The 25,711-nt window shown below is 39.6% G+C and overlaps 1 protein-coding gene across 28 annotated transcripts in view; it reads right to left on the reverse strand.

Annotated features, from left to right (window-relative positions):
• The window catches only part of PARD3 (par-3 family cell polarity regulator), a 780,879-nt gene that overhangs the window by 457,909 nt on the left and 297,259 nt on the right, over positions 1-25,711 (reverse strand). For 23 of the 28 annotated variants that reach the window (XM_059655793.1, XM_059655745.1, XM_059655722.1 and 20 more), the window contains one exon: positions 4,501-4,632. The exons of the other annotated variants lie outside the window; for them this stretch is intronic. In XM_059655793.1, the coding sequence (XP_059511776.1) occupies positions 4,501-4,632 (132 nt within the window). The remainder of the gene's footprint in view (positions 1-4,500; positions 4,633-25,711) is intronic. 28 annotated transcript variants of the gene reach the window in all.

Below are 25,711 nucleotides of genomic sequence, written 5' to 3' on the forward strand. Positions count from 1 at the left end.
TTTCTGGTCCTTAATTCTTCTAATCATGTATTGTAAAGTTCCTGACTCCGCTTTTGTAGAATGTATTAGTTGCAATAAACAGTGGGGATATAAGAACAAGTTGGCATGTAATCTATTAACTTCCAACATTAAATTATAGTCTACATATAGTCAGAGAAATGGTAATGGTTAAAAGGAAATCAGATTTTGTAAAGTATATCAAACATCAAAATTACAAGGCTTGTTACTTTTATAGTTTCTTTGGTCTGAGAAATCAAAATTGCAGAAGCATTAACACTTTTTCAAGGCAGTACAACAACCACCCACTTATTCTTCAAATCCTTTGTGCTTCCTCTGAGATCTCTCAGAAAAAGGAGTCACAAGGTTGACATAAGGAAAGGATTTTCTTTGAAAGATACACAATCCTCTACCTTCTGAAATGAACCTGATATGGGATTCAGCTATAGGCAATTCTGAGCAAAGTGAACTACTTACTGAAAAGCAACACTACTATTTTGGGGGAAAAATGTTGAGCTTGATGCCAAGTGCTTCCTGGTACAGAGTTCTAGTAATATACATCATTTATCTTTGGTTATAGAGGCATAACTTACCAATATTTTAACAGAGGGAAAGAAAATTCAATATTGCCTTATGTAGGACCAATCCCACAAAAATAAAAAGACATGTTCAGCTTCCAGAGGTGCCTGGCAACTCAGCATTCTATACACTCTTTTGTCCTTTTCATCCCTACTGTTTATTCCCACTGGCAAAGCTGATGTGGTTATAACTGTCTTCGAACAAAACAGAGATAATGAGAGACAAGCTCTCTAGTAGGAAATAGAGCAAAGACAAAACCATTTGACACATATAAAATCTAGAACTCTATTAACCTCTTTAGTCCAGATGGCATAAGGAAGACAGCCATCAGTTCTACCCTGGTGATCCCAAATTGTACAGGCAGAGGGTTGATTTTTTTTTTTGAAACCATATAAAACATTCTTTTATCTATGTGATACCATTCTCTTTATTATATTTACTACAGGCCTAGTGCACGAAATTCATGCACTCAGTGGGGGGGGGGGGGGGGGGGAATCCCTCAGCCTGGCCTGCGCCCTCTAGCAGTCCAGGAGCCCTCAGAGGAAATGTCCAACTGCCGTGGAGGTTGGAGAGGCTTCCGCCACCACCACTGCACTTGCCAGCCATGAGTCCAGTTCAGGGCTTCTGGCTGAGTAGCGCTCCCCCTGTGGGAGTGCACTGACCACCGGGGGCAGCTCCTGCATCGAGTGTCTGCCCCCTGGTGGTCAGTGTGCATCATAGCGACCGGTCATTCCACCATTCGGTCAATTTGCATATTAGCCTTTTACTATATAGGATAATGGTAAAAACCAACTAGACGCCCTAACCGGTTTGGCTCAGTGGATAGAGCGTCGGCCTGCGGATTGAAGGGTCCCAGGTTCAATTCTGGTCAAGGGCATGTACCTTGGTTGCGGGCACATCCCCAGTAGGGAGTGTGCAGGAGGCAGTTGATCAATGTTTCTCTCTCATCGATGTTTCTAACTCTCTATCCCTCTCCCTCCCTCTCTGTAAAAAATCAATAAAATATATATTAAAAAAACACACACACACAAAAAAAAACTAACTAGAAAAAAGCCACAGAGGAGATGTCAGGCCATTAAAGTCAGGTGACTACAGGGAACAGTTAAAAGAATAAATTCACAATTAAATGAGAATAGCTGGAAGAGATTTCCAGTGCATGCAGCATAACCTATTAGTCCTCTTCTGCACAAACAATTGTGCTTACTTTCAGCCTAAGTTTTAATATAGGTTTGATTAGTTTTTGCTGTTATTGTCCAGTTAAATAGATTTCAGTCTAGTTAATTATCATGCTTATGTAAATTTAGTGAATGGATCATCATTTTTTAAGCTTAAGCCAAGGAAAAAGATGTTTTAGGCTCAGGAATCATAGCTAATGTCATCTATATTAGATTCCATAGACTAAGAAAGCACTTATTTTTTACAAAGCTCGCTTATTATGAAAAAAATACTTCAAATAACTTCAAGAGAAACAAATCAAGAGTTTTTGTGGGAAATATGTTAATGTGGCTTCTACATGCAATCCCTTTTGCTTAAAAAAGGAACTATTTTTTACCAAATTTAAAAAGACAAACACTATTACTTCCTTTAGAGGTCTACAACTGCAGTAGTAAGATAAAAGTTATGTTTTTACTAGTAGAATATAATTAAATGTATAATATTTTTAAAACTCTGGGATGACAATTTTTTCTCCTAATCTTGCAATAAAAATGGTCATATTTACTGATTTAGCTAACTGTACATTCCTCCTTGTTTAACAGAACCCTGATTACATTCAGTGATGAGCAGCTGTACTTCAGGGAAGAGAATTGGCTACACCTCACCCCCAGCTCTAGGAGGTCAAGCTCAATTAGTCTAACTAAACCAAGACTGGTACTCTTACTCCCTTTGATTTAGAACTGAACAGGCAAATAATGCAAGTCCCCACATCTTAGAAAGCACTGCTCCTCTTCCTTTATGCAAGGATATGATGGTTGGGTCCTTGGCAGGAAAGGACAAGCTTGAGAGCACAGCATGGAGCCTTGTGAAGGCTCCTGGAAGAGATGGAGAATCCAGATTCACAGTGAGGTCACTGAGCTTCAAATGAACATCCTCACTCTCCACTACCACCTCTGCCTCCCCCTTCCTTTCCTCCAGGCTTCTTGGTAATGAGTAATGAATGTTTCCTTGTTATACAATCTAAATTTTCTAGTATCGGCAGATAATTTTAACCAGGCATGATTCCAGCTCCTTGGCAAGTATTACATTACTCGATACAGCAACCATCTGAGGAAGGTTCTATGATTACCCCCATTTGATAAACAAGTAAACGGAGGTATGGACTAATTTACCAATGTGACAGAATCTCAGGTCAAATCTTGTATGTGGTAAAAAGATAACAATCAGCAGGTCTGACTCCAGGCCCATACTAAACAATCTAAGTCTTAACAACATTTTCCTCAATGTGATAATGAATTAATACCAATTAGTTTAAAATCTGTATTATTTTGAGAAAATTATGTTTTTCCTAAATAGAACTTCCAAAATTATTTCAATCACACAATGTTTTTGTATGCTAATATTTACTTAGGATAAAAATCAGTGCATGTGCTTTACCATCAGTGGTATCAAAGTCAAACTGTTCTTTCTAATAGTTTCATATTAGAACATCCTACATTCAAAAAATATTTTAGGTTTATCCTATAAAACATAGACTTGGATTAATTAAAACACTTAAGTATTTCTTTCCACTGATATCATTAATCTGAATTAAAAAATAGCTATTCCAGTATCTAAACAACAAAATTAATACTTTTAGAAATTACTGAAATGGATAACAAAACATTCTCTCACTGAGTACTCCCCTAGTTTTCCATCCATATTAACCTTTTAAGAAAATAACTAAATGAAGAAATAAACTAATAAGTGAATTTTTAACATCAAAACTACTAAAACTGTAAAGAAAACGGGCATTCCCACTGCAAAGAAATCACTGTGACTAACAATAAATAAGACTTTAAAAAAAAGAAAACTGAAAGAATTTTTTTAAAATATATATATTATTGATTTTAGACAGATAGGTACAGGGAGAGCGAGATAGAAACATCAATGATGTGAGAAAATCAGTGATTGGCTGCCTCCTGCACGCTCCCCATTGGGGATTGAGCTCACAACCCAGGCATGTGCCCTGACCTCCTGGTTTATATAGGTCGACACTCAACCACTGAGCGACATCAGCAGGGCAGAATTTTATTTTTATACAACAAAAATAACCAGATAAAATTTCAGTCTTCATATGAAGAATAGGCCTCTCTAATAATGATATAAAAACTTTGCAAACAATTCTTCCCAAAACAAGAAGCTGTTATTTATACTGAGTGGTAAACAATGCCGATTTCATGAATTATATGTGGTGATCATGCAAAGTGAACTAAGCACTTATAAAAAGTATAAAACTAAAATAGTTCCTTGACATAAGAAAGGATAAATCCACAAGCATGGCAATCTAAATTCTGAAACAACACAATAGCATATATTTCTTTCATAAAGTTAAGTCAGGTATAATGAAATTTTAATTTGCCTCTTCAGATCCTTTGACTTACTGCCTATAGAAGAAGAGAAGAACCCATGGGTGGTCTTAAAAGCCTTCTTATAAATTGCATTATTCACTGCCAAATATCTGTGCCTCAGCCACATAACAAAACCCAAAGTTGTGATGTTTCAGAATCACAAATATTAATAACTCCTTATGAGAAACCTGTGCTCAGGAACCACCACAGAGATATTTTACATTAATGTTAGACAAACTCTGACATACAGCCTGCTAGTTAACTAAAGTCTGTTAGAATAATTTACCTTTAATCATTATTGAAATGGAGGAAAACATATCTTGGTGTATGGGTTAGGATATTATACCAAAAATGCATGGTAAAGGATTTCTTATGTTACCTGTTCTTGCTTCTCCAGCCATTTGTCCACCATGGGGTGACTAGCACTCAGAGATGATCGAGCATTGTCTCTCTGAAATTGGTTAGACCAGTGACTAGTATCTCGTGGGAGGCTTCTGTAATTTTCATCTTTCTATTCAAAAAGAAACAAAAAGTTGTTTTGTAAAAAACAGATTCTGCAAATTAATGATGCACCTGGTTTGCACTTGCTCCCAAATCAACCTCCCCAAGCCAAATATATGCACCACCACCACCAACAACAACAACAAAAAAACTTTCCATACAAAACTTTTACTGGTTTTTTTCTCTTCTTCTTTCCAATCTCATAATAATATTTTGAGGTATTTTCTATAGTTATAAAAAATGTTTAAAATAAGAAAGACTAATGAATTTGGCTCCCTATTTAGATCTTTGTAGTTTTCTGACTTTGAGAAAGAGATGTAAGACCCTTTTGCTGTTCTGAGCTTGTAATATTCACTAGCTATTTGTAAGCATTATTTCAAACATTAAGTAAAAAAAAAAAACTAGTCTATCCCAATACATAGTACATAATCCTATATAACAACAGCCTAATACGCAAATTGTCCCCTCGGGCAATTGTTCTAAGGGGAGTTCAACCACTCGCTATGACATGTGCTGACCACCAGGGGACAGAGCGAAACGTGGCAGGCATTGGTGATGAGCCGCTGCCAGCCCTGATGGGAGTGGGACCCTGGTGGGATGGTGGAGCAGGTGAGCAGGTGGCACCAGGCCAAGGTGGGTGCAAGAAGGGGTCCGATCACACCTGCTGATCATCCTGCAGACTGTGACCAGTGGCGAGGGGCGGGGCCACTGCCTGGCTCCCAGGCATTGAGGGAGCCTGGTTGGGAGTGGGGGGCAGGGGAGGGGGCCGGCCCCAATCGATCACCCCGCAGGCGAGAATGTGGAGGTGAGGGGGCAATGCCAGACCAAGGTGGGGTGCCAGGCAGGGCTGCAAGGCTGTGAGGCTGGGGGCGTGAGCTGGGGCCCAATCTCCACAGGCCACCACAAGGAACCCCACCAATGCAAGAATTCGTGCACCGGGAATCTAGTAGACACATAATTGTCCACAGTGACATGACAGTGATATCTTTAAGCTATTGGAGACCAAAGCTGTTTCCATTGCTAGAGTGATAACTTGAATCTTTAATACTCTTCTGTGACAATGCACAATTGTCAGTTTCAATCTGACTTATGATATTCATCCTCTGTATCCATTAATTCTGACCAAATGTGATACAACCTGAAAAACTGATTGTGTAAGGAAATAGTACTGTGAGAAAAAGCAAATCATCTTTTCTATCAAAGAACAGCTTAGACAGCCACCATTTTGGACATAACTTGGCAGCCGCCATGTTGGCCGCATTGCTTTCAGCTCCCCTGGGGGCCACCATCTTGAAACGGCAAAGGCCAACCCGTCCCTTTGAATTAGGCAATCACGCAAGATTGTGCACCTGAGCTCCAAACTAGACTGAGGGCCAGGTCACATGCGTCAGGATTAAAAAGCCAAGCAGACCGCCTGCTCGGTGTGCGTGTGCTCCCAGACCATGTGCTGTGCACCCTCCTGCAGGAGTAAAGGTATTTGCCTTGCTGCCTGGCTCCCGAGTATGTTTTGTGTTCTACCAGGACCCCTGAATTGAGGGGCTTGCCTAATTTCAAATAGTATTAAACATTTGATTTCCTTAAAAAAATAAAAAAGAAAGGAAACACACACAAACTAGTCAGTTAATAAATACAGTGGGACCTCGGTTCTCAAACTTAATTTGTTCTGAAAGGCTGCTCGAGAAGCAATTTGTTAAAAACAAAACAAACAAACAAAAAAAAACCCACATAAATCAGTGTTTCCCCATTAGAAATAATGTAAATTGAATTAATCTGTTCCAGACCCCTAAATGAATCCCTGTTTTAAATTTTCTTATATACAGTACATGTCTAATGTACAGTATAATCTATAAACAAACACTCCTTTTCATCAATATATCAAACCACTCCCTACTAGCCTTAAACAAGTCACCTTCAGTGCTCCTTCCAGGAGCACAACATCCTCCTTTTTTCTTATATCACTGCCTCCAAAATGCTGTCATTGGCTAACTGCTTTTCCTGTATCCAAATCAACAGTTTTTCCATCTCTTCCATAGCCAGTAATCACTGTTTTGTGATCACTTTCCCACCCTTAGCAACATCAGAACACTTAATGGCCACTTTATGTTATAAAATTGGCTTATCATCTATTTTACCAGCAACAAAAGCAAAAAACAAACAAAACAAAAACAGGACAATATTCACAGCACAATTTCCTGAGATGTTAACAACTGGAGGTTAAGTGACTGGCATTTTCTCCTTTGTTTGTTCCCAGAGAGAAGCTTTTTGTGATGTTCATGTCTCAGCATGTATGGGTTAAAATGTCAAGAGCAACCACAAGCTATTGAATGATTGCTTTGAATCACAGCTTAAACAATTCTCTTTGGCTATCAGGCTGTAAAACTTAATTTCAATGCTCTAAAAAGAAATGAGAAGGCTAATACAAGGTCGGAAACGCAAACATTTTAGTTCAATATCTAAATAGCTCCTATACAAACAAATTAGAAATGTTAACCTGACTTCACCCCACTTACATCAATACCCCACTTCAAGAGAAGTACTGAGACATTCTCCTTAATAACTTTGTGAAGGGTAGGCTATCTATACATCTTACATACATGACTGATTCTTCTTTGCTACTTAAACCATGAACAGTGAATATAAACATAGAAAAACAATTATTTGCAAGGTTTGCATTGTCTAGAGTCTAGACCTTAGCAAAGTTTAGGATATTGTTTGTGTTCCTTCATGAGTCCCATCCTAAATAATAAAGAGGTAATATGCAAATTGACCATCACTCCAACACACACGATGGCCGCCCCATGTGGACACAAGATGGCCAGCAGGGGAGGGCAGTTGTGGGAGATCAGACCAGAAGGGGAGGGCGGTTGGGGGGAACCAGGCCTGCAGGGGAGGATAGTTGGGGGGAGCCAGGCCTGCAGGGTAGGGCAGTCAGACATCCCTCGAGGAGTCCCAGATTGGAGAGGGTGCAGGCTGGGCAGAGGGACACACACACCCCCTGCACGAATTTCGTGCACCGGGCATCTAGTCAGATAATAAAACTTAAAAATAAATTTATAGCCTTGGATCTATGCCAATACTGTAAAATGAAAAAAAAAAAACAACTTTTAATCTATACATATTAACCAATGTAAACTTTAACATGAAATTTTTTAAGGTTTTTTAAATTAACCTACAAAAATAAACTATTTGTTGTTGTTGTTAATCCTCAAAGATATTTTTCCATTGATTTTTAAAGAGAGTGGAAGGGTGGGGGAGAGACAGAGAGAGAGAAACATAGATATGAGAGAGACACATCAATTGATTGCCTCCCACAGGTACCCTGACCAGGGTCAGGGATCAAGCCTATAGCCAAGTACCTGCCCTTGACCAGAATTGAACTCAGGACCCTTCTGTCCCCAGGCCAATGCTCTATCCACTGAACAAAACTGGCTAGGGCCAGAAAATGAACTTTTTAAAACTCAATAGCAGCATTAAACATTAGCAACAAGTACTTTTTACTAGAAAATATTGGTACATTTCTGGTCAGAGCAGCTCAAGAAAGCTGTGACAGAGCATAAATGTGAGTGCAGAAGAATGCTGGTAGGAGTTGGATGCTGCTCCTGGCCCAGAGACTGGGGACTGACCTTGCCTACAGGAACACAGAAATGTAAAATAAACAGAGGACAGAGACAAAGTCCAAAAAAAATGAGGCAAATAAAAACACTAAAGCTCGTGTATTCCTAAATACTAAGAGCCCCTCCTTAGAACGTGAACATGTTAACTTCAAAACAAAGCAAAACTATCAGTTTCACGTGATAGTCCATACTCATGAGAAATTCAAATAAGTCATAAAGGGCACATAAAATTACTAATGACAGCACCTTAAATGTCCAGGAAGACAAGAGGGGTTGAAAGTATAGAGAAACTCAAGTAGAATTTTTATGTCAAGGATTTTGGGGCTAACTACCATGGGATAGGAACCGGGCTGTTCTATTGATTTTCCTCCACTAAGGAGGAAAAGGTATTAAAGAAAAAGTATTAAAAACATATTCTGACTTTCGATAGAAACCGTATTTCAGAGAAGCCAAAAATGTCAATGGAAAAGGGAAAAAAGCTTGTCTTTTCAGAAAAATGCCAACTAGTGCAAGTAGAATAATAAAATTACAAAAATCACAATTTTTAACTCCTAATGAAATAACTCATTTGGTCAAAGAAAATCAGTGGATGCTAAAACTGCTAGGTAAAAAGTGAATACTGACCCAGATGTCTGCACAGTGACAAAATACCATTTACAAAGAGAAAAATATATATTTAAAATAGAGAGACCAGATGCCACAAACTGCTTCCTATTCTTGGTGTCAAGAAAACAGTATGCTACTATTACTTCCATTAAATTCCTTTTGATTCTCTGTAATTCTTGTTCTTCCCTTTAATGATTCTTATTGACTCTTTCTATAAATTGCTTACTACTGCCTCCACGGACAAGCTCAAAAGTGTACAATATCAACGCCTCCTCCCTAACAACTTCAAGGCAAAGGTCACCAACTCTAAAGTTTTTCCTGAATTCATGATCTAAATTTCCAACAGATGTCCCAAAGATACCTCAAAATTAACAGATTCAAAATGAAACTCACTTATCAATGAAAAATATTCATAATCCTCTTCAATAATTTCCTTCCTCTCTAATCCCCACAGTTGCTAGGTCTTGGTAATCTACTGTTCTTTGCCAAGATTTTACATTTTGACTATCACCCATTCAGGACCAATTTGTCTCTTATCTGAAATTACTACAGCCTTTGACCTGGACACTGGCTAAGTCTTATGCTCTCTTACAATGAACTATGCCACTGTCCCACAGAGGGCATTTCTACAAGGTATATTAGGTCACATCACACCTAGCACAAGCACTGTAGGTTACCAGAGGAACCTACAGGCAAGTGAGTTGGTCTGCCTGACCTTCAATCATCTTTCTGAACCTAGACTCTCAGAAACATTTATTCTGTAAAAGAAAAACAAAACACTAACATACAAAACAAACAAACAAACAAAAATAACCAAACTACTTTTCAACCCCTAGTTCAAAGTCTACCTTTTCTAAGAAGCACTCCATGATTATCAATAGAACTGATAATGCCATGCTTTTTATTAGCACTATATTATAATTTTACTTCTAATTATAGTTCTAAGTTATAATTTATTTCATTTTTTAAATAACTATTTCCACTATCACAGTGAAACCTAGGCAAAATATCAGCATGCATCTTTCCACTCAAGCACTCAGCTCAGTGTCCTACACCAACTCAAATGGCTTTCCTTAAATACAATGTTTTCTATTTTCAGATGATTTCATAATACTAATACTTTAAAAGAATATTTCTATAAGTTCGTTAAAAAAGTTGATAATGAATTGCCTAAAAGACACAGATAAACTTCATTGAAATGTAATAAGAGAATTTTCAGATTTACACTAAAAGATATAAACCATTGTTATGTGCCTATTTCAATTGAATGTCATACCTCCAGTATATACAATATCTGTGGAAAATGCAATTACTTCCAATTGCATCTAAACAGCAGTGTGGAATATCTCCAGTTACATTAACTATGGCATGTAATTCATGCAGCAGACCACTACAGGGTAATCAGATAAATGTTGAAGTCCACCTGAAACAGTCACAATTTTATATTTTTAGAATCAACTCTGAGAAGTTAACTGGTAAAAAAATAAAACTGACATTAAGCCTTCATAACAAAAATGTTTTCCTAATTTTCTTTGTGATGGTAAAGTCAATGGTGAATTCATATATTAATTTATTTGTGATGTGTGTGTGTGGAAAAAAAATTGCAGTAGTCTTCAGTCATTTTCAGGCAAATGAAGAATTTATAACATATATTATTAATCACTATGCAACACATACATCATTTTGTTGATAACATCATGCAGGTATTACTAGCCAGCAATGATCTTGCTGACAATTCTGTCTGAAGTGTGGATCAAGTACACACAGAGAATATAGTCCTATAAAGCTATGAAACCGTATGTACGATGTGAGTGCATCGTTCACATCATAACTTTCCATAAATTTTCTAATTCACAATATATGTTTGGAAATTAACTGTATCCAATTGAAATATACATAGTATGTTCTATTTTCAATCTGGAAACAGTTCTTTTTGTGTAAATGATTTTTAAAATATGGTAGTCTTAACTATGAATATGTAAGACTATCTACATTATTCAATAATCAAACTGGAGTCAAATATTTTTAGAAAGTCGACAGTCATAGCCAGTACGGCTCAGTGGATAGAGTGTCGGCCTGTGGACTGGAAGGTCCCGAGTTGGATTCCAGTCAAGGGCATGTACCTCATTAGCAGGCTCCTCCCAAGCCCGGGCTTTGGTCTGGGCACATGCAAAAGGCAACCAATCAATGTGTTTCTCTCACATCAATATTTCTCTCTGTCTTCCCAGCTTTCTTCCACTCTCTCTAAAAAGCAATGGAAAAATATCCTCGGGTGAGAATTTTTTTAAAATGTCAACATTTTTTAAGTTAAATGTATTTGAAAAACTAATTTTTCATAACCTAAAGAAGGGAAAACCAAACCAACACAAATTTTTGCCATCAACATTTTAAAAAAATCTTTATTGTTAAAAGTCATACATATGTCCCCTTTTTCTCCCCATTGACCTCTTCTAGTTCTCCCCTGCACCCAGCCTGACACCTTCACCAACCTATTGTCTGAGTCCATGGGTTATGCATATATGCGTACAAGTTCTCTGGTTGATCTCTTCAGATCCACCCACCTTCCCCTGCCTTCCTTCTGAGGTTCAACAGTCTGTTCCATGCTTCTATGTCTCTGATTTATTTTGTTCATTAGATTCCACATGAGTAATATCATGTGATACTGATCTTTCTCTGAATGGCTTATTTGGCCAAGCATAATACTCTCCAAGTCCATCCATGCTGTTGAAAATGTAAGAGTTCTTTTTTTTTTTTTTTACTGCTGCATAGTATTCCATTGTGTACATGTACCAAAATGTTTTATCCACTCATCTCCTAATAGGCACTTGGTCTGTTTCCAAATATCGCCTATTATAAATTGCGCTGCTATGAACATATGAGTACATGTATTCTTTCTGACTGGTCTTTTGGGATTCTTAGAAGTGGGATCACTGGGTCATATGGAAGTTCAATTTTTAACTTTTTGAAGAAATGCCATATTGTCTTCCACAATGGCGGCACTAGTCTGCATTCCCACCAGCATTGTACTAGGGTTCCGTTTTCTTCACATCCTCACCAACACTTGTCCATGGTTGATTTGCTGACGATAGCCATTCTAACAGGTGAGATGTGAGGTGATACTTCATTGACATTTTTATTTGCATCTCTTGGAGGATTAGTGAATTTGACCGTACTTTCATATGTCTCTTGGCCTTCTGTTGTCCACTTTGGAGAAGTATCTATTTAGTATTTTTGAAACAAGTTAGAGCTATATTTATAATAAACAAGAGGCCCAGTGCACAACATTCATACACTGAGGAGGGGTGGTGGTCCCTCAGCCCAGCCTGCACCCTTCACAGTCTGGGAGCCCTTGGGGGATGTCCAACTGATGGCTTACTAGTAGGCCCACTCCCCAGCTGTCAGTTGGACATCCTTAGCACTGCAGTGGAGATGGGAGAAGCTCCTGCCACTGCCACTGTGCTTGCCAGCCATTAGCCTGGCTTCTGGCTGAGCAGTGCTCCCCCTGTGGGAGCTCACTGATCACCAGTGGGGCAGCTCCTGTGTTGAGCATCTGTTCCCTGGTGATCAGTGTGCATCATAGCGACTGGTTGTTCCACCATTCAGTAGATTTTATATTATCCTTTTATTATATAGGATTGCCAAATGTGATTTTATTTTGCTCATTAGAATCCACATATGGGTAAGGTCATGTGATACTGACTGGCTTATTTCACTTCAATTTCATTCTGTGAAACAAATATTTCTAATTCGTATATTGATAAACTTCAAAGCAAAAACACATATTTTCCTTTAGACTTATAAAAGTTTATTAGGCAGTGCCAATATGCAAAATCCTAAAGATTATATTTGCAATGACAAAAAATAATCTACTACAATAAAGCCAGTACTTTTTATCTAAAAGATTATTTAAGAACATAATCTACTTATATAAAAACCCTGGGTGTGACATCATGGCCAGAACCACGACCAACTGGAAGGAAGTCAGTCCTGCAGGGGTCTTCTTGGAAACGGCTGTGCCCTCCCCCAGCTGTTTCCTGGAGGGCGAGGTTTCAGGCAGGAACCCACCCACAGAGCGAAGTGTGGAAGTTAAATGATTTGTAATGGATCTATTATTGAAGCTACCTTTGGAAATACTATATCTATAGATAATATTAAAAATATATCTAAATGTGCAATTCTTTGTCCAAAAAGTGAGCATGTTCAAAAATTAAATGAAGAAAATTTGGATATACTCGATGGAGATTTTCACACATATTTGAGTGATGATTCCATTGATTCCACAGATAATGCTGAAAAGGAAAATTTTCCCATTGAATTTCTTAATAGTATTACTCCTTCGGGAATGCCGTGTCATAAATTAAAGTTGAAAGTGGGTGCAATCATCATGCTTTTGAGAAATCTCAATAGTAAATGGGGTCTTTGTAATGGTATCATATTTATTATCAAAAGATTACGACCTAACATTATCGAAGCTGAAGTATTAACAGGGTCTGCAGAGGGAAAGGTTGTTCTGATTCCAAGAATTAATTTGTCCCCATCTGACACTGGCCTCCCAATTAAATTGATTTGATGACGGTTTCCCGTGATGCCAGCATTTGTGTTGACTATTAATAAATCACAAGGACAAACTCTAGACAGAGTAGACATATTCCTGCCTGAACCCGTTTTTGCACATGGTCAGTTATATGTTGCGTTCTCTCGAGTTTGAAGAGCATGTGACGTTACAGTTAAAGTTCTAAATACTTCATCACAAGGGAAATTAGTCAAGCACTCTGAAAGTGTGTTTTCATTCTTAATGTGGTGTACAGGGAGATATTAGAATAAGTTTTATCACTTTATCAGTCATTTTTTGCATATGTTGTTTTGATATCAAGTTTTTGTTTTCATATCATGTTCTTGTCATTTTTATATCATGCCTCTGTTGTTATATCCTTTTGTTACAGTTTATTTATTAATAAATTTACATATTATTTTCATATACATTTTACTAATTTCCTTTCATCTCTCACACTTCTATTATAGAGAAAGGGCAAACAGCAATATTAAAATATCTCTGCTAATTAATTCCCTTTTTTAAAAAATATATTTTATTGATTTTTTTACAGAGAGGAAGGGAGAGTGATAGAGAGAAACATCGATGAGAGAGAAACATCAATCAGCTGCCTCCTGCACACTCCCCACTAGGGATGTGCTCTCAACCAAGGTACATGCCCTTGACCAGAACCGAACCTGGGGCCCTTGAGTCTGAAGGCCGATGCTCTATCCACTGAGCCAAACCAGTTAGGGCAATTAATTCCCTTTTAATGTGCATGAATTTTGTGCACCAGGCTACTAGTATATAATAAATATAATGAGGAATTACTCTTTTTTATTTAATTATAACTTTACTTGTCCACATTCAAGACTGCCCCATTAAGCTTTGCTGTCAAGTGGAAAACTTCCTTTTACCAGAAAAAAACAGTTGTTCCTGACATGATCAGGGATTTTTTTAAAAAATATATTTTACTGATTTTTTACAGAGAGGAAGGGAGAGAGATAGAGACTGTTAGAAACATCGATGAGAGAGAAACATCGATCAGCTGCCTCCTGCACATCTCCCACTGGGGATGTGCCTGCAATCCAGGTACATGCCCTCAACCGAAATCGAACCTGGGACCTTTCAGTCCACAGGCCAACGCTCTATCCACTGAGCCAAACCGCTTTCGGCAAAGGGATTTTTCTTATCATCTAAATGTACCCCCACATCATCAGGTGTCAAAAGCTACCCAGGCTGAGAAGTGCATATTGATTCACTATTTCTTGGTAACAGAAACCTGGTTGTCGAGCACATTTTTTCCAGAGTAGGAAAAGTAAATGTCCTCTCTCCACCTAATCTCTACCAAAGCCAATTACAATTCAGTAAAATGACACAGAATCTACCAATGCCTTGGAATAGAAACATATCCCTGCCTTGCTAAGCTGCAACTCCAAGGCTTTCTCTCACAGAAAAAGCTATTTACCTGATGGTCAAATGTGTTGGCAAGCTCACATTCCTATGTTGCAGAAATATAGAATATTTCACGAAAATTACAGGAGTAATGGATATTTCCATGCTAGCATAAGAAACCCTCTGTTTCAATGCAAAAACTCAAACACTTTTTAAAGTGTCATATTCTGAAATACTAAATATTCTATGCATATAAACTTCAATTTTACAACTTCGACACATCCTGTACCTTCAAATATTCCTGTGGTTTTCAGATTTTAAAGTTACAATATTTTTCACACTTCAATTGTGGCTACAGAAAGCGGTTTACTGATTTATCATTTCCCCAAAAACAAAAGAAATATTTTCTTTTCTTATGAGACTGAAGTGAAATTAATAACTATGGCTTAGGTAAATTTATTTTTAATTACATGAAGCTTGTGAAAATCATCAGTAATCATATTGTTGATTCATGTAACAGACCCATTCTCCTCTGAGGAGCATGACCTTGGAAGCAATGCCAAGGCTAAAGCTTAAAGGAAAATAACCATAAATGTCCTATAAATAGGGTAGTGCTCAACGAACTTTTCTGGTCTTGAAATCATACTTTAAATAATACATGAGGCCCTGGCCTAGTAGCTCTGTTGGTGGGAGGGTCGCCTGTATGCCAAAAAGGCTGTGGATTCCCAGTCAGAGCAAGTGTGGAAGGCAAGTGATTAGTGTTTTTCTCACATTGATCTTTCTCTCTCTCTCCTCTCTCTCTCTCTCTCTCTCTCTCTCTCTCTCTCTCTCTCTCTCTCTCTCTCTCTCTCTCTCTCTCCCCTCTCTTTCTCAAAACATATCCTTGAGTGAGGATTAAAAGTAATAAATGAGAGAGTTTGAGAATGGTGGCTGCTGCACAGACATTCTAGGACCAAACTGGAGTTACAACTAAAATACAGAAAATTTTCCAGAATAATCAATGAAAGACTCAATAGAGAGAACCCTGATAACTGAGGATCAAAACTGGAGAACACATAGAGACTAGTAGGAGGGGTGGAGCTGAAAAGGGCTGGTGAAGTTACAGAGATATCTCAGCTGTGGAGGGTTGTCACTGGAAAGACTGGGGTCTAATCACCAAGCTAGACCCCCCAGCAGAAAGCATCAGAACTGACAATGGTACCCACATAAAATCTGACTGTGAAAAGCAGCAGGATTGTTCTCTGCCAGGAAAAGAAGCTGGAAATTCAGCACCCTCTTAGAGGGCCAACACATAAAATTCCCTGTGGAGCCACCTACTCTGTGATTCAACAGAGGGAGGGCAGAGTGGACAGCTGTGTAAATAGAAGTCAGGATAGGGGTTCTAGAGTTAGAGCTCAGAAGGCAGACACCCCAGTATCCTGTGCTGGGTCATTCCCTTACACAGTGGAGGTCATCTGTCTCAGGCACACATTTACTAACTACACAGGCAAACTTGCGGGCGGGGGGGGGCGCGGCAGTTGATCCACCCTATTGGAAAACACCTTGTCCCACAGTCCAGAGTTGCTCAGGCCCATTAAGAGACTGAGACTAACAGTTAGCCTCCAGGCAGAAGTAACTGCCCCACCCTGCAGAAAATAACTTTTGTGGCACCTGCAAATGATTGTCTGAGTGCAATTCAAGAAAAAATCCTACCAGTCTGTAGACAGAGGCAATATTTGGAGTCTTTGAATCTTTTCCTGATTGAATTCATTAGAATCAGTGTTTGACATTATCCTATACTAGAGGTTGAGAGGCATAGCACATCTACCTAATACACAGTCACAAACCAAAACAGGAAGCCAAAATGAGGAGACAAGGAAAAAAAAACCCAAATGAAAGAACAAGGGAATTCTCCAGAAGAAGAGAAAAATGAAATGGAAAGAAATAATTTATCTGATACAGAGTTCAAAATAATGATGGTAGCCCTAACTGGTTTGGCTCAGTGGATAGAGTGTCGGCCTGCGGACTGAAGGGTCCGGGTTCGTTTCCAGTCAAGGGCATGTACCTTGGTTGTGGGAACATCCCCAGTACGGGGTGTGCAGGAGGCAGCTGATCGATATTTCTCTCTCATCGATATTTCTAACTCTCTATCCCTCTCCCTTCTTCTCTGTAAAAAATCAATAAAATATATATTTTTAAAAAACAACAAAAACAAAATAATGATGGTAAACATGCTCAACAGCATGAGAAAAGATATAATAACTATGAAAACAGAAATAAAATGATATAGCACAAATAAAAAACACATTGGAAGGAATACACAGCAGATTAGGGGAAACTGAAGATCAAATCAGTGAAAAAGAAGACAGGGTTGAAAAAAATTACTCAATCAGAGAACTACAAATAAAAAAAAACTAAAAAAAAACAGGAGGACAGCTTAAGGGAGCTGTGTGACAACGTGAAACGTAACAATATTCAAATAGCAGGTGTTTCAGAAGAGGCAGAAAGGGAGAATTGGATAGAGAATGAGTTTGAAGAAATAATGGAAGAAAACTTCCCTAACCTGGTAAAGGAAAAAGACACACAAGTCCAGGAGGCACAGAGAACCCCAAGAAAAAACAACCCAAATAGGCCCATACCCAGGCACAACATGATTAAAATGTCAAAGATTAAAGACAAAGAGAGAAACTTAAAGGCAGCAAAAGAAAATCAAACTGTTATCTACAAAGGAGCTCCCATAAGGCTGTTAACTGATTTCTCATTAGAAACCCTACAGGCCAGAAGGGAATGGCATGAAGTACTCAGTGTAATGAAAAGCAAGGATCTGAGACCAAGACTAATGTATCCAGCAAGGTTATCATTCAAAATAGATGGTCAAATGAAGAGTTTCCCAGACAAAAAAAAAAAAAAAAAAAAAAGGCTAAAGCAGTACATCACCAACAAGCCAGCATTACAAGAAATGATAAAGGAACTGCTGTAATGAGAAGAAGAAACAGAGAGAGAATCCTAGGCATACAGAATTAAAATGGCAATAAGTAACTACCTATCAATAATAAACATAAATTTAAATAGATTAAATAATCCAATCAAAAAGCATAGGGTTGCCAAAACCGGTTTGGCTCAGTGGATAGAGCGTCGGCCTGCGGACTGAAAGGTCCCAGGTTCGATTCCGGTCAAGGGCATGTACCTGGGTTGTGGGCACATCCCCAGTAGGAGATGTGCAGGAGGCAGCTGATCGATGTTTCTCTCTCATCGATGTTTCTAACTCTCTATCTCTCTCCCTTCCTCTCTGTAAAAAATCAATAAAATATATTTAAAAAAAAAAAAGCATAGGGTAGCTAAATGGATACAAAAATATGACCCAACTATATGCGGTCTATAAGAGATTGACCTCTGAACAAAAGACATACACAGGATAAGAGTGAAGGGATGGAAAATAATTATCCCTGCAAGCGGAAAAGAAAATAAGCTTGAGTAGCAATACTCATATCCAACAAAATAGACTTCAAAATGAAGGCCATCACAAGAGACAACAAAGATCATTACATAATACTAAAGGTATTGATCCAAGAAGAGGATAAAACTCTTATATTCAACTGATATAAGAGCACATAAATATATATATAAAAAAATGTCTAGAGGACTTTAAAGATGAGATGTACAACAATACAGTCATAGTAGGAGACTTTAACTCCCCACTGACTAAACTGGATAGATCTTCCAGACAAAAACTTCACAAGCAAACAGTGATTCTAAAGAACACACTGGGTCAGATGGATTTAATTGACATTTATAGAACATTTCACCCCAAAGCTTCAGAATATACATTCTTCTAAAGTGCACATGGATCATTCACAAAGATAGAGCACATGTTAGGACACATTGAAATTAGAAATCAACTACAGTAAAAACACCCCAAAACATATACACACATGGAGACTAAATAGCATGTTATTAAACAATGAATGGGTTACCAACCAGATCAAGAAAAAAATTTTTAAAAACTTCCTGGAAAAAAAAGAAAACGAACACACAACAACCCCACATCTCTGGGACACAGAAAAAGCAGTCCTGAGAGGGAAGTTCATAGCACTACAGGCCTACATCAAAAACAACAAAAATCCACAATAAACTATTCAACCCTACAACTTATAGAATCAGAATGAGAACAAGAAAATCCCAGAGTAAGTAGAAGGAAGTAATAAAGATTAGAGCAGAAATAAATGACATAGACTAAAAAAAAGAAAAAAAAAAATCAATGAAACCAAGAGCTGGTTGGTTAAAAGGATAAAGAAAATTGATGAACCATTAGCCAGAATCATCAAGAAACAGAGAGAGAGGACCCAAGTAAATAAAATCAGAAATGAAAGCAGAGAAGTAACCATTGACACTGCAGAAATACAAAAGATTGAAAGGAAATACTATGAACAACTATATGTCAACAAGCTGGACAATGTGGATGAAATGGATCAATTCCTAGAAAAATACAATCTCCCAAAACTGAATCAGAAAAAATCAGAAAACCTGAATATGCCAATAACAACAGCTGAAATATGATCAGTATTTAAAAAACTGACAGCAGAGAAACTAAGATGGCGGCATAGATAAACACCGGGAAATTGCTGCTTCCCACAACAATTGATAAATGCATCAAAAACACAAGCTGGACTCATCCAGAACTACAGGAGAGCTGGCTGAGTGTAAATTCTACAACTAGAAGGAAAGAAAAGCACGCTGAGAGCCAGAGGAGCTGCGGAGGTGGAGTGCAGAGGTACGGGGGCTCGCGCGTGCGCAGAAAGGGTCTGGCACCTGAGGACGCGGCTGTCTTTTTGAAACCGGAGGGAGACACAAGCTCCCGATGGCTCTGAAATCCAGCTCCGGGAAGTCTCTGGGGACCCAGGACTCATACGGGGAGAAACTGGTCTCTCTGGCAGCGGGCCAGGTTGAGGGCAGCTTTCCCTCAGAGGTGCTTGCAGCCATTGCCGGGACACTGGGACGCGCGACTCCTTAGGGCGGGGCTGAGGCTCCGCCATAGCTGCTTCCTCCACCCTTTGATTCCTTGAGACCCCGCCCCACCCAGGCTGCAGCAAAGGCTTTTGCATATCAATGCCCCGGCCATTTGCAACCTGTAATTACCTAACTGCAGCCTGGCCAGATAGACCAAGAGCTTCCAAGAGAAGGCCCAAGGCCCCACAGCGGCTTGCATTGCTACACAGCTGAGCATCATCAGGGCACTTCCAAACTCCAAAAAAAGGAAGGGGAATCTGCGGTTCTCTTCGTAGTTCCTGCTGTGTAACCTCAGGCAGAGGCTAAATTAGCACATCCTTAGATCCAAGAGCCACTGTTCCCAGTGGTCAGAGGGGGACCATCTAGATCACAACTCCTCAGATCCATAAGGGACACACTCAGGGTGCAGTCTCAGTGAGCACCAAAGCCCCACTGAAGCAAGTCTTGCCCCAGAAGGGTGTCTCCAGCACAGAAGTTCTCCCACTGCAGACACAGCTGATTCTCACTGACAATTGGCCTGGAGGTCAATTCCTCCCAGTGAGCCTACAACAACCAAGGCATAGCTACAACAAGACTGTGCACAAAGCCCATAAGGGGGTGCACCAAGAGTGTCCACCTCAGGTAACTGGGGAGGCTGAACCACTGGGCCCTAAAGGACACCTAGCACACAAAGCCACTCTATCAACACAGGGAAGCAGCCAAAATGCGGAGACAAAGAATCAGGTCACAAATGGCAGAAACAGAGGAAAGCAAACGACTGGATATAGAGTTCAAGGCCACGTTTATAAGGTTTTTCAAGAATTTTATGGAAACCGCCGATAAATTTAATGAGTCCCTCAATAAGTATAGTGAGACCATGGAGGTCATGAAAAAGGATCAACTAGAAATTAAGCATACACTGTCTGAAATAAAGAATAATTTACAGAGATCCAACAGCAGACAAGAGGATCCCAAGAATCAAGTCAAAGATTTGAAATACAAAGAAACAAAAAATAGCCAACTGAAAAAGAAAAAAGAAAAGAGATTCCAAAAATATGAAGATAGTGTATAGGAGCCTTTGGGACAACTTCAAGCGTACCAACATCAGAATTATAGGGGTACCAGAAGAAGAGAGAGGGCAAGATATTGAAAACCTATTTGAAGAAATAATGACAGAAAACTTCCCCCACCTGGTGAAAGAAATAGACTTACAAGTCCAGGAAGCACAGAGAACCCCAAACAAAAGGAATCCAAAGAGGACCACACCAAGACACATCATAATTAAAATGCCAAGAGCAAAAGACAAAGAGAGAATCTTAAAAGCAGCAAGAGAAAGACAGTCAGTTACCTACAAGGGAGTACCCTTACGACTGTCAGCTGATTTCTCAACAGGAACCATGCAGGCCAGAAGAGAGTGGCAAGAAATATTCAAAGTGATGAATAGCAAGAACCTGCAACCAAGATTACTTTATCCAGCAAAGCTATCATTCACAATAGAAGGTCAGATAAAGAGCTTCACGGATAAGAAAAAGCTAAAGGAGTTCATCACCACCAAACCAGCATTATATGAAATGCTGAAAGGTATTCTTTAAGAAGAGGAAGAAGAAAAAGGAACTCTTACCATTTGCCACAGCATGGATGGAACTGGAGAGTGGATAAATACCACATGATCTCACTCATTTGTGGAATATAATGAACAACATAAACTGATGAACAAGGACTGATCCAGAGACGGAGACGCATTGATTGGACTGTCGGACTATGGAGGGAGGGTAGGGGAGGGTTGGGGTAAGGGGGAAAGATCAACCAAAGGACTTACATGCAGGCATATAGGCCTAACCAATGGACATGGACAACGGCGGGGGGGGGGGGGGTTGGAGGGCATGAGCGGAGGGGGGGGGGGGTAGAGGGTAACGTGGGGACAAGGACACATATGTAATATCTTAATCAATAAAAATATATTAAAAAAAAAAAAACTGACAGCAAACGAAAGCCCAGGTCTGGATGGCTTCACAGGAGAGTTTTACCAAATATTCAAACTATAATCATCAAGCTATTCCAAAATATACAAAAAGAACACTTCCAAGCTCTTTTTATGAGGCCATCATTACCCTCAATCCAAAAACAAATAAAGACACTACAAAGAAAGAGAATTACAGTCCAATATCCTTGATGAACATAGATGCTGAAATCCTCAAAAAAATATTACCAAATGGGATGCAGCAATATATTCAAAAGATCATACACCATGACCAAGTGTGATTTATTCCACAAATGCAAGGTTGGTAGAATATTCACAAATCCATGAACATGATATATCACATAAACAAACTGAAAGACAAAAATCACAATGTCTTATCAATATCTATTCATGGTTCAATAGCATGCTATTTAAATCCCATGTGTTTGAATTTTAGGTATTTTTACTAAATCAATTAGTAATTGATTTCTATTTTCATTCCACTGTGATCTGAGAAGATGCTTGATATGATTTTAATCTTCTTTAACTTTTGTTCTCAAGCGAGTTTTTTTTAGACAGTATATAATTGGGTCATGTTATTGTATCCATTAAGCTACCCTAGGCCTTTTGAGTGGAGCATTTAATGCATTAACATTTAAGGTTATTATTGATAGGTACTTATTTATTCCCATTTTATGCCTATGTTTCACTCACTCTCTATTTCTTCTTCTCATTACAGCAGTCACTTGAGCATTTCTTATAGTATTGATCTGGTGGTGATAAACTCCTTTAGCCCTTTTCTGTCTGAAAAGCTCTTTATTTCCCCATCTATACTGAATGATAGCCTTGCTGGATATAGTAATCTTTGCTGGGGTCCAACCCCAGCAGGTCCAGGGGTTCCCAAAGGTGTGGACGGAGTTGGCGAAGAAGGAATGACACGGAGACAGCGTTCAGTTGATCAGCAGCATAGCCAGGATCTCTAGCCAATATCTCCAGCCAAGTTCTGGTCTGGATCTCCAGCGAAGTTCTGGTCTGGATCTCCAGCGAAGTTCTGGTTAGGATCTCCAGCCAGGTTCTGTGTCCATGTTCTCTTGCTAGGTTCTCCAGGTTCTCCAGCCAGGTTCTGTATCCATTTTAAGAGTAGGATTGGCGCTTTCCACTATTACCTGAGTCCTGATGTATCACCCCAGGGAGAACTTGCCAATCCTGCACTTTCCGGGGGTAGAAAGGCTGCAGTGGGGTTAAGGATAAGGCTCCTTGGGCCTACCTTCTCCCATGCCTCTACATTTACCTTTCCAGCACCTTTCCTTCCTCAGAAAAGCATGGACATACTTCTTGTATAAAACGTTCTGTCTGACTGGGAGTAACCTTAATTCCTCTGCTAGCAAGCATATGTGTTAAAAGATCAATACAGAGTCTTATTTCTTTAGACTCAGTATGGCACATCTTTTTCATCTAAAGATCAATACAGAATCTTCTTTCTTTGGACTCAGTATGGCACATCTTCTCAATCTAAGAATCAATACAGAGTCTTCTTTCTTTGGACTCAGTATGGCACATCTTCTCAATCTAAGTTCTGTACTATCCACCTGCTTACCCTACTTATCCTCTATAGGGGGGTCTGTAGCACCCTGGTGGAGTCCTATCCGTCCTGAGTGTGGGGGTTCTCAATGGGGGGGGGGGGGCTTACCTAGGGGAATCCTGTTCCAGAGGTTCCCAAAGGTGTGGACGGAGTTGGCGAAGACTATCCACCTTCTTCCTACGGTGGAGTCCTATCCGTCCCGAGTGCAGGGCGCTTACCTAGGGGTCCCTGTTCGGGCGCCAGATGCCGGGGTCCAGCCCCAGCAGGTCCAGGGGTTTCCAAAGGCGTAGACGGAGTCGGCGAAGAAGGAAGGACACAGAGACAGTGTTCAGTTGATCAGCAGCCTAGCCAGGATCTCCAGCCAGGATCTCCAGCCAAGTTCTGGTCTGGATCTCCAGAGAGGTTCTGCTTCGGATCTCCAGCGAGGTTCTGTGTCCATGTTCTCTTGCTAGGTTCTCCAGGTTCTCCAGCCAGGTTGTGTAGCCATGTTCCCTCACTAGGTTCTCCAGCCAGGTTCTGTCCAGGTTCTCCAGCCAGGTTTAGTCACCAGGTTCTAGTCAGGTTCTCTTGCCAATTTCTGTAGTCAGGTTCAGTCCAGGGTCTTTTGCCATGTTCTCTCGCTAGGTTCTGTCTCTAGGTTCTGAGGCCAGTTTCTGTCCAGGATCTTTTGCCATGTTCTCTCCAGCGAAGTTCTTCTGTCTCTAGAGAACGTTCTGTGTAGGTTCTGTGCCTAGGTTCTGTCTCTCTTGGTTCTCTCTTCTAAGTTCTGTCTCTTGTTGTCTTGTTACATCTGTATTTATACCAGTTGATTCAATCCTATCAATCTCTATTACAAAGGTTAGGGCGTTTCTTATCTCCATTCCAGGGAGTAAAGATTATGTAGCTTAAGCATGATTGTTCGTAGTTAAAGTGATTAATTACCCGCCTGGCACTTAGTTGAGGGGTTTTATTCCCTCCCTAACTTCAGGGGAAAATCCCTACCTGGGGAAACAACCTTTCTCGGAGAGGTGACCTTGGTTAAAACACACAGTGCCAAGAAGGTGAGCAAACATATTAAGAACAGTATGCCATATATGCCAGGTCCCTTGAAACAGCAAGGATGGACCGGCTCCCGGCAAATCTTTTTTTTTTCAGATCCTTGCTTTTCATTGCCTTGAGTACTTCATGCCATACCCTTCTGGCTTGTAGAGCTTCTGATGAGAAATTAGCTGACAGCCTTATGTGAACTCCTATGTAGGTAACAAATTGCTTTTCTCTTATTGCCTTAGAGATTCTCTCTGTCTTTAATCTTTGGCATTAATTATGATGTGTCTGTGTGTGGGCCTGTTTGGGATCTTCTTACTTGGGACTCTCTGTGCCTTAGGAACTTGAGACATTTTCCTTCACCAGGACAGGTAAGTTTTCTGCCATTATTTCTTCAAACAGGTTCTCTATCCCTTGCAAACATTCTTTTCCTTCTGGCACACCTGCTATTGGAATATTGTTACATTCACGTTGTCCCACAGCTCCTTAAGCTATCCTCATGATTGATTTCTTTGTACCCTGTCTTCTAATTCACTAACTCAATCCTTGGCTTCCCCTAATCTGCTTTGTTTCCCTTCCATTTTGTTCTTTATTTGTGCTATGTCATTCTTAAGAGTTACTATATCTTCTTTCATGCTGTTGAGCATGTTTACCATGATTATTCTGAATTCTATATCTGATAAATTTCTTATCCCCATTTCATTTAGGTCTTCTTCTGGAGAATTCTCCTGTTTTCATTTAAGGGTTGTTTTCTTGTCTACTCATTTCAGCTGTCTGTTTGGCTTTGTGACTGTGTATTAGGTAGATGTGCTACACTTCCCAATCTCTAGTGCAGGACAGTGTCAAACGCTGTTTCTGACTAATTATATAAGGTAAAGACTCAAAGCCTCCAGAGATCCACCTCTGCCTGCAAACAGACTGCATCCAGTCTTGAGTAGCATAAGGCAATCTTACACAGGTAGGGCGAGAGGTGTTCCAGCAGGGTGTGGCCAATTGCATCTGCCTGGATACTAATTATTGTTGTTTTTTTTCTTTTTTTATTGCTTAAAGTATTACAAAGGGTATTAGATATGTCTTCTTTTTCCCCCCGCCTTTGACAATCCCCTGGCCTCCCCTACCCCCCAGTGTCTTATGTCCATTGGTTATGCTTATATGCATGCATATAAGTCCTTCAGTTGATCTCTTACCGCCCCCCCTTCTGCCCCACTACCTTCCCCGGCCTTCCTGCTGTAGTTTGACAGTCTGTTTGAGGCAGCTCTGCCTCTGTATCTATTTTTGTTCATAAGTTTATAATGGTCTTTATTATCCATGAATGAGTGAGATTATGTGGTATTTTTCCTTCATAGATACTAATTGTTATTCTCAGTTTCTTAATGGGCCTCTGAAACACCACAGGGTGTGACAGGGGGTTTC

This window comes from Myotis daubentonii, chromosome 1 (assembly GCF_963259705.1).
Source record: "Myotis daubentonii chromosome 1, mMyoDau2.1, whole genome shotgun sequence".
NCBI classification, from domain to species: Eukaryota; Metazoa; Chordata; class Mammalia; order Chiroptera; family Vespertilionidae; genus Myotis; species Myotis daubentonii.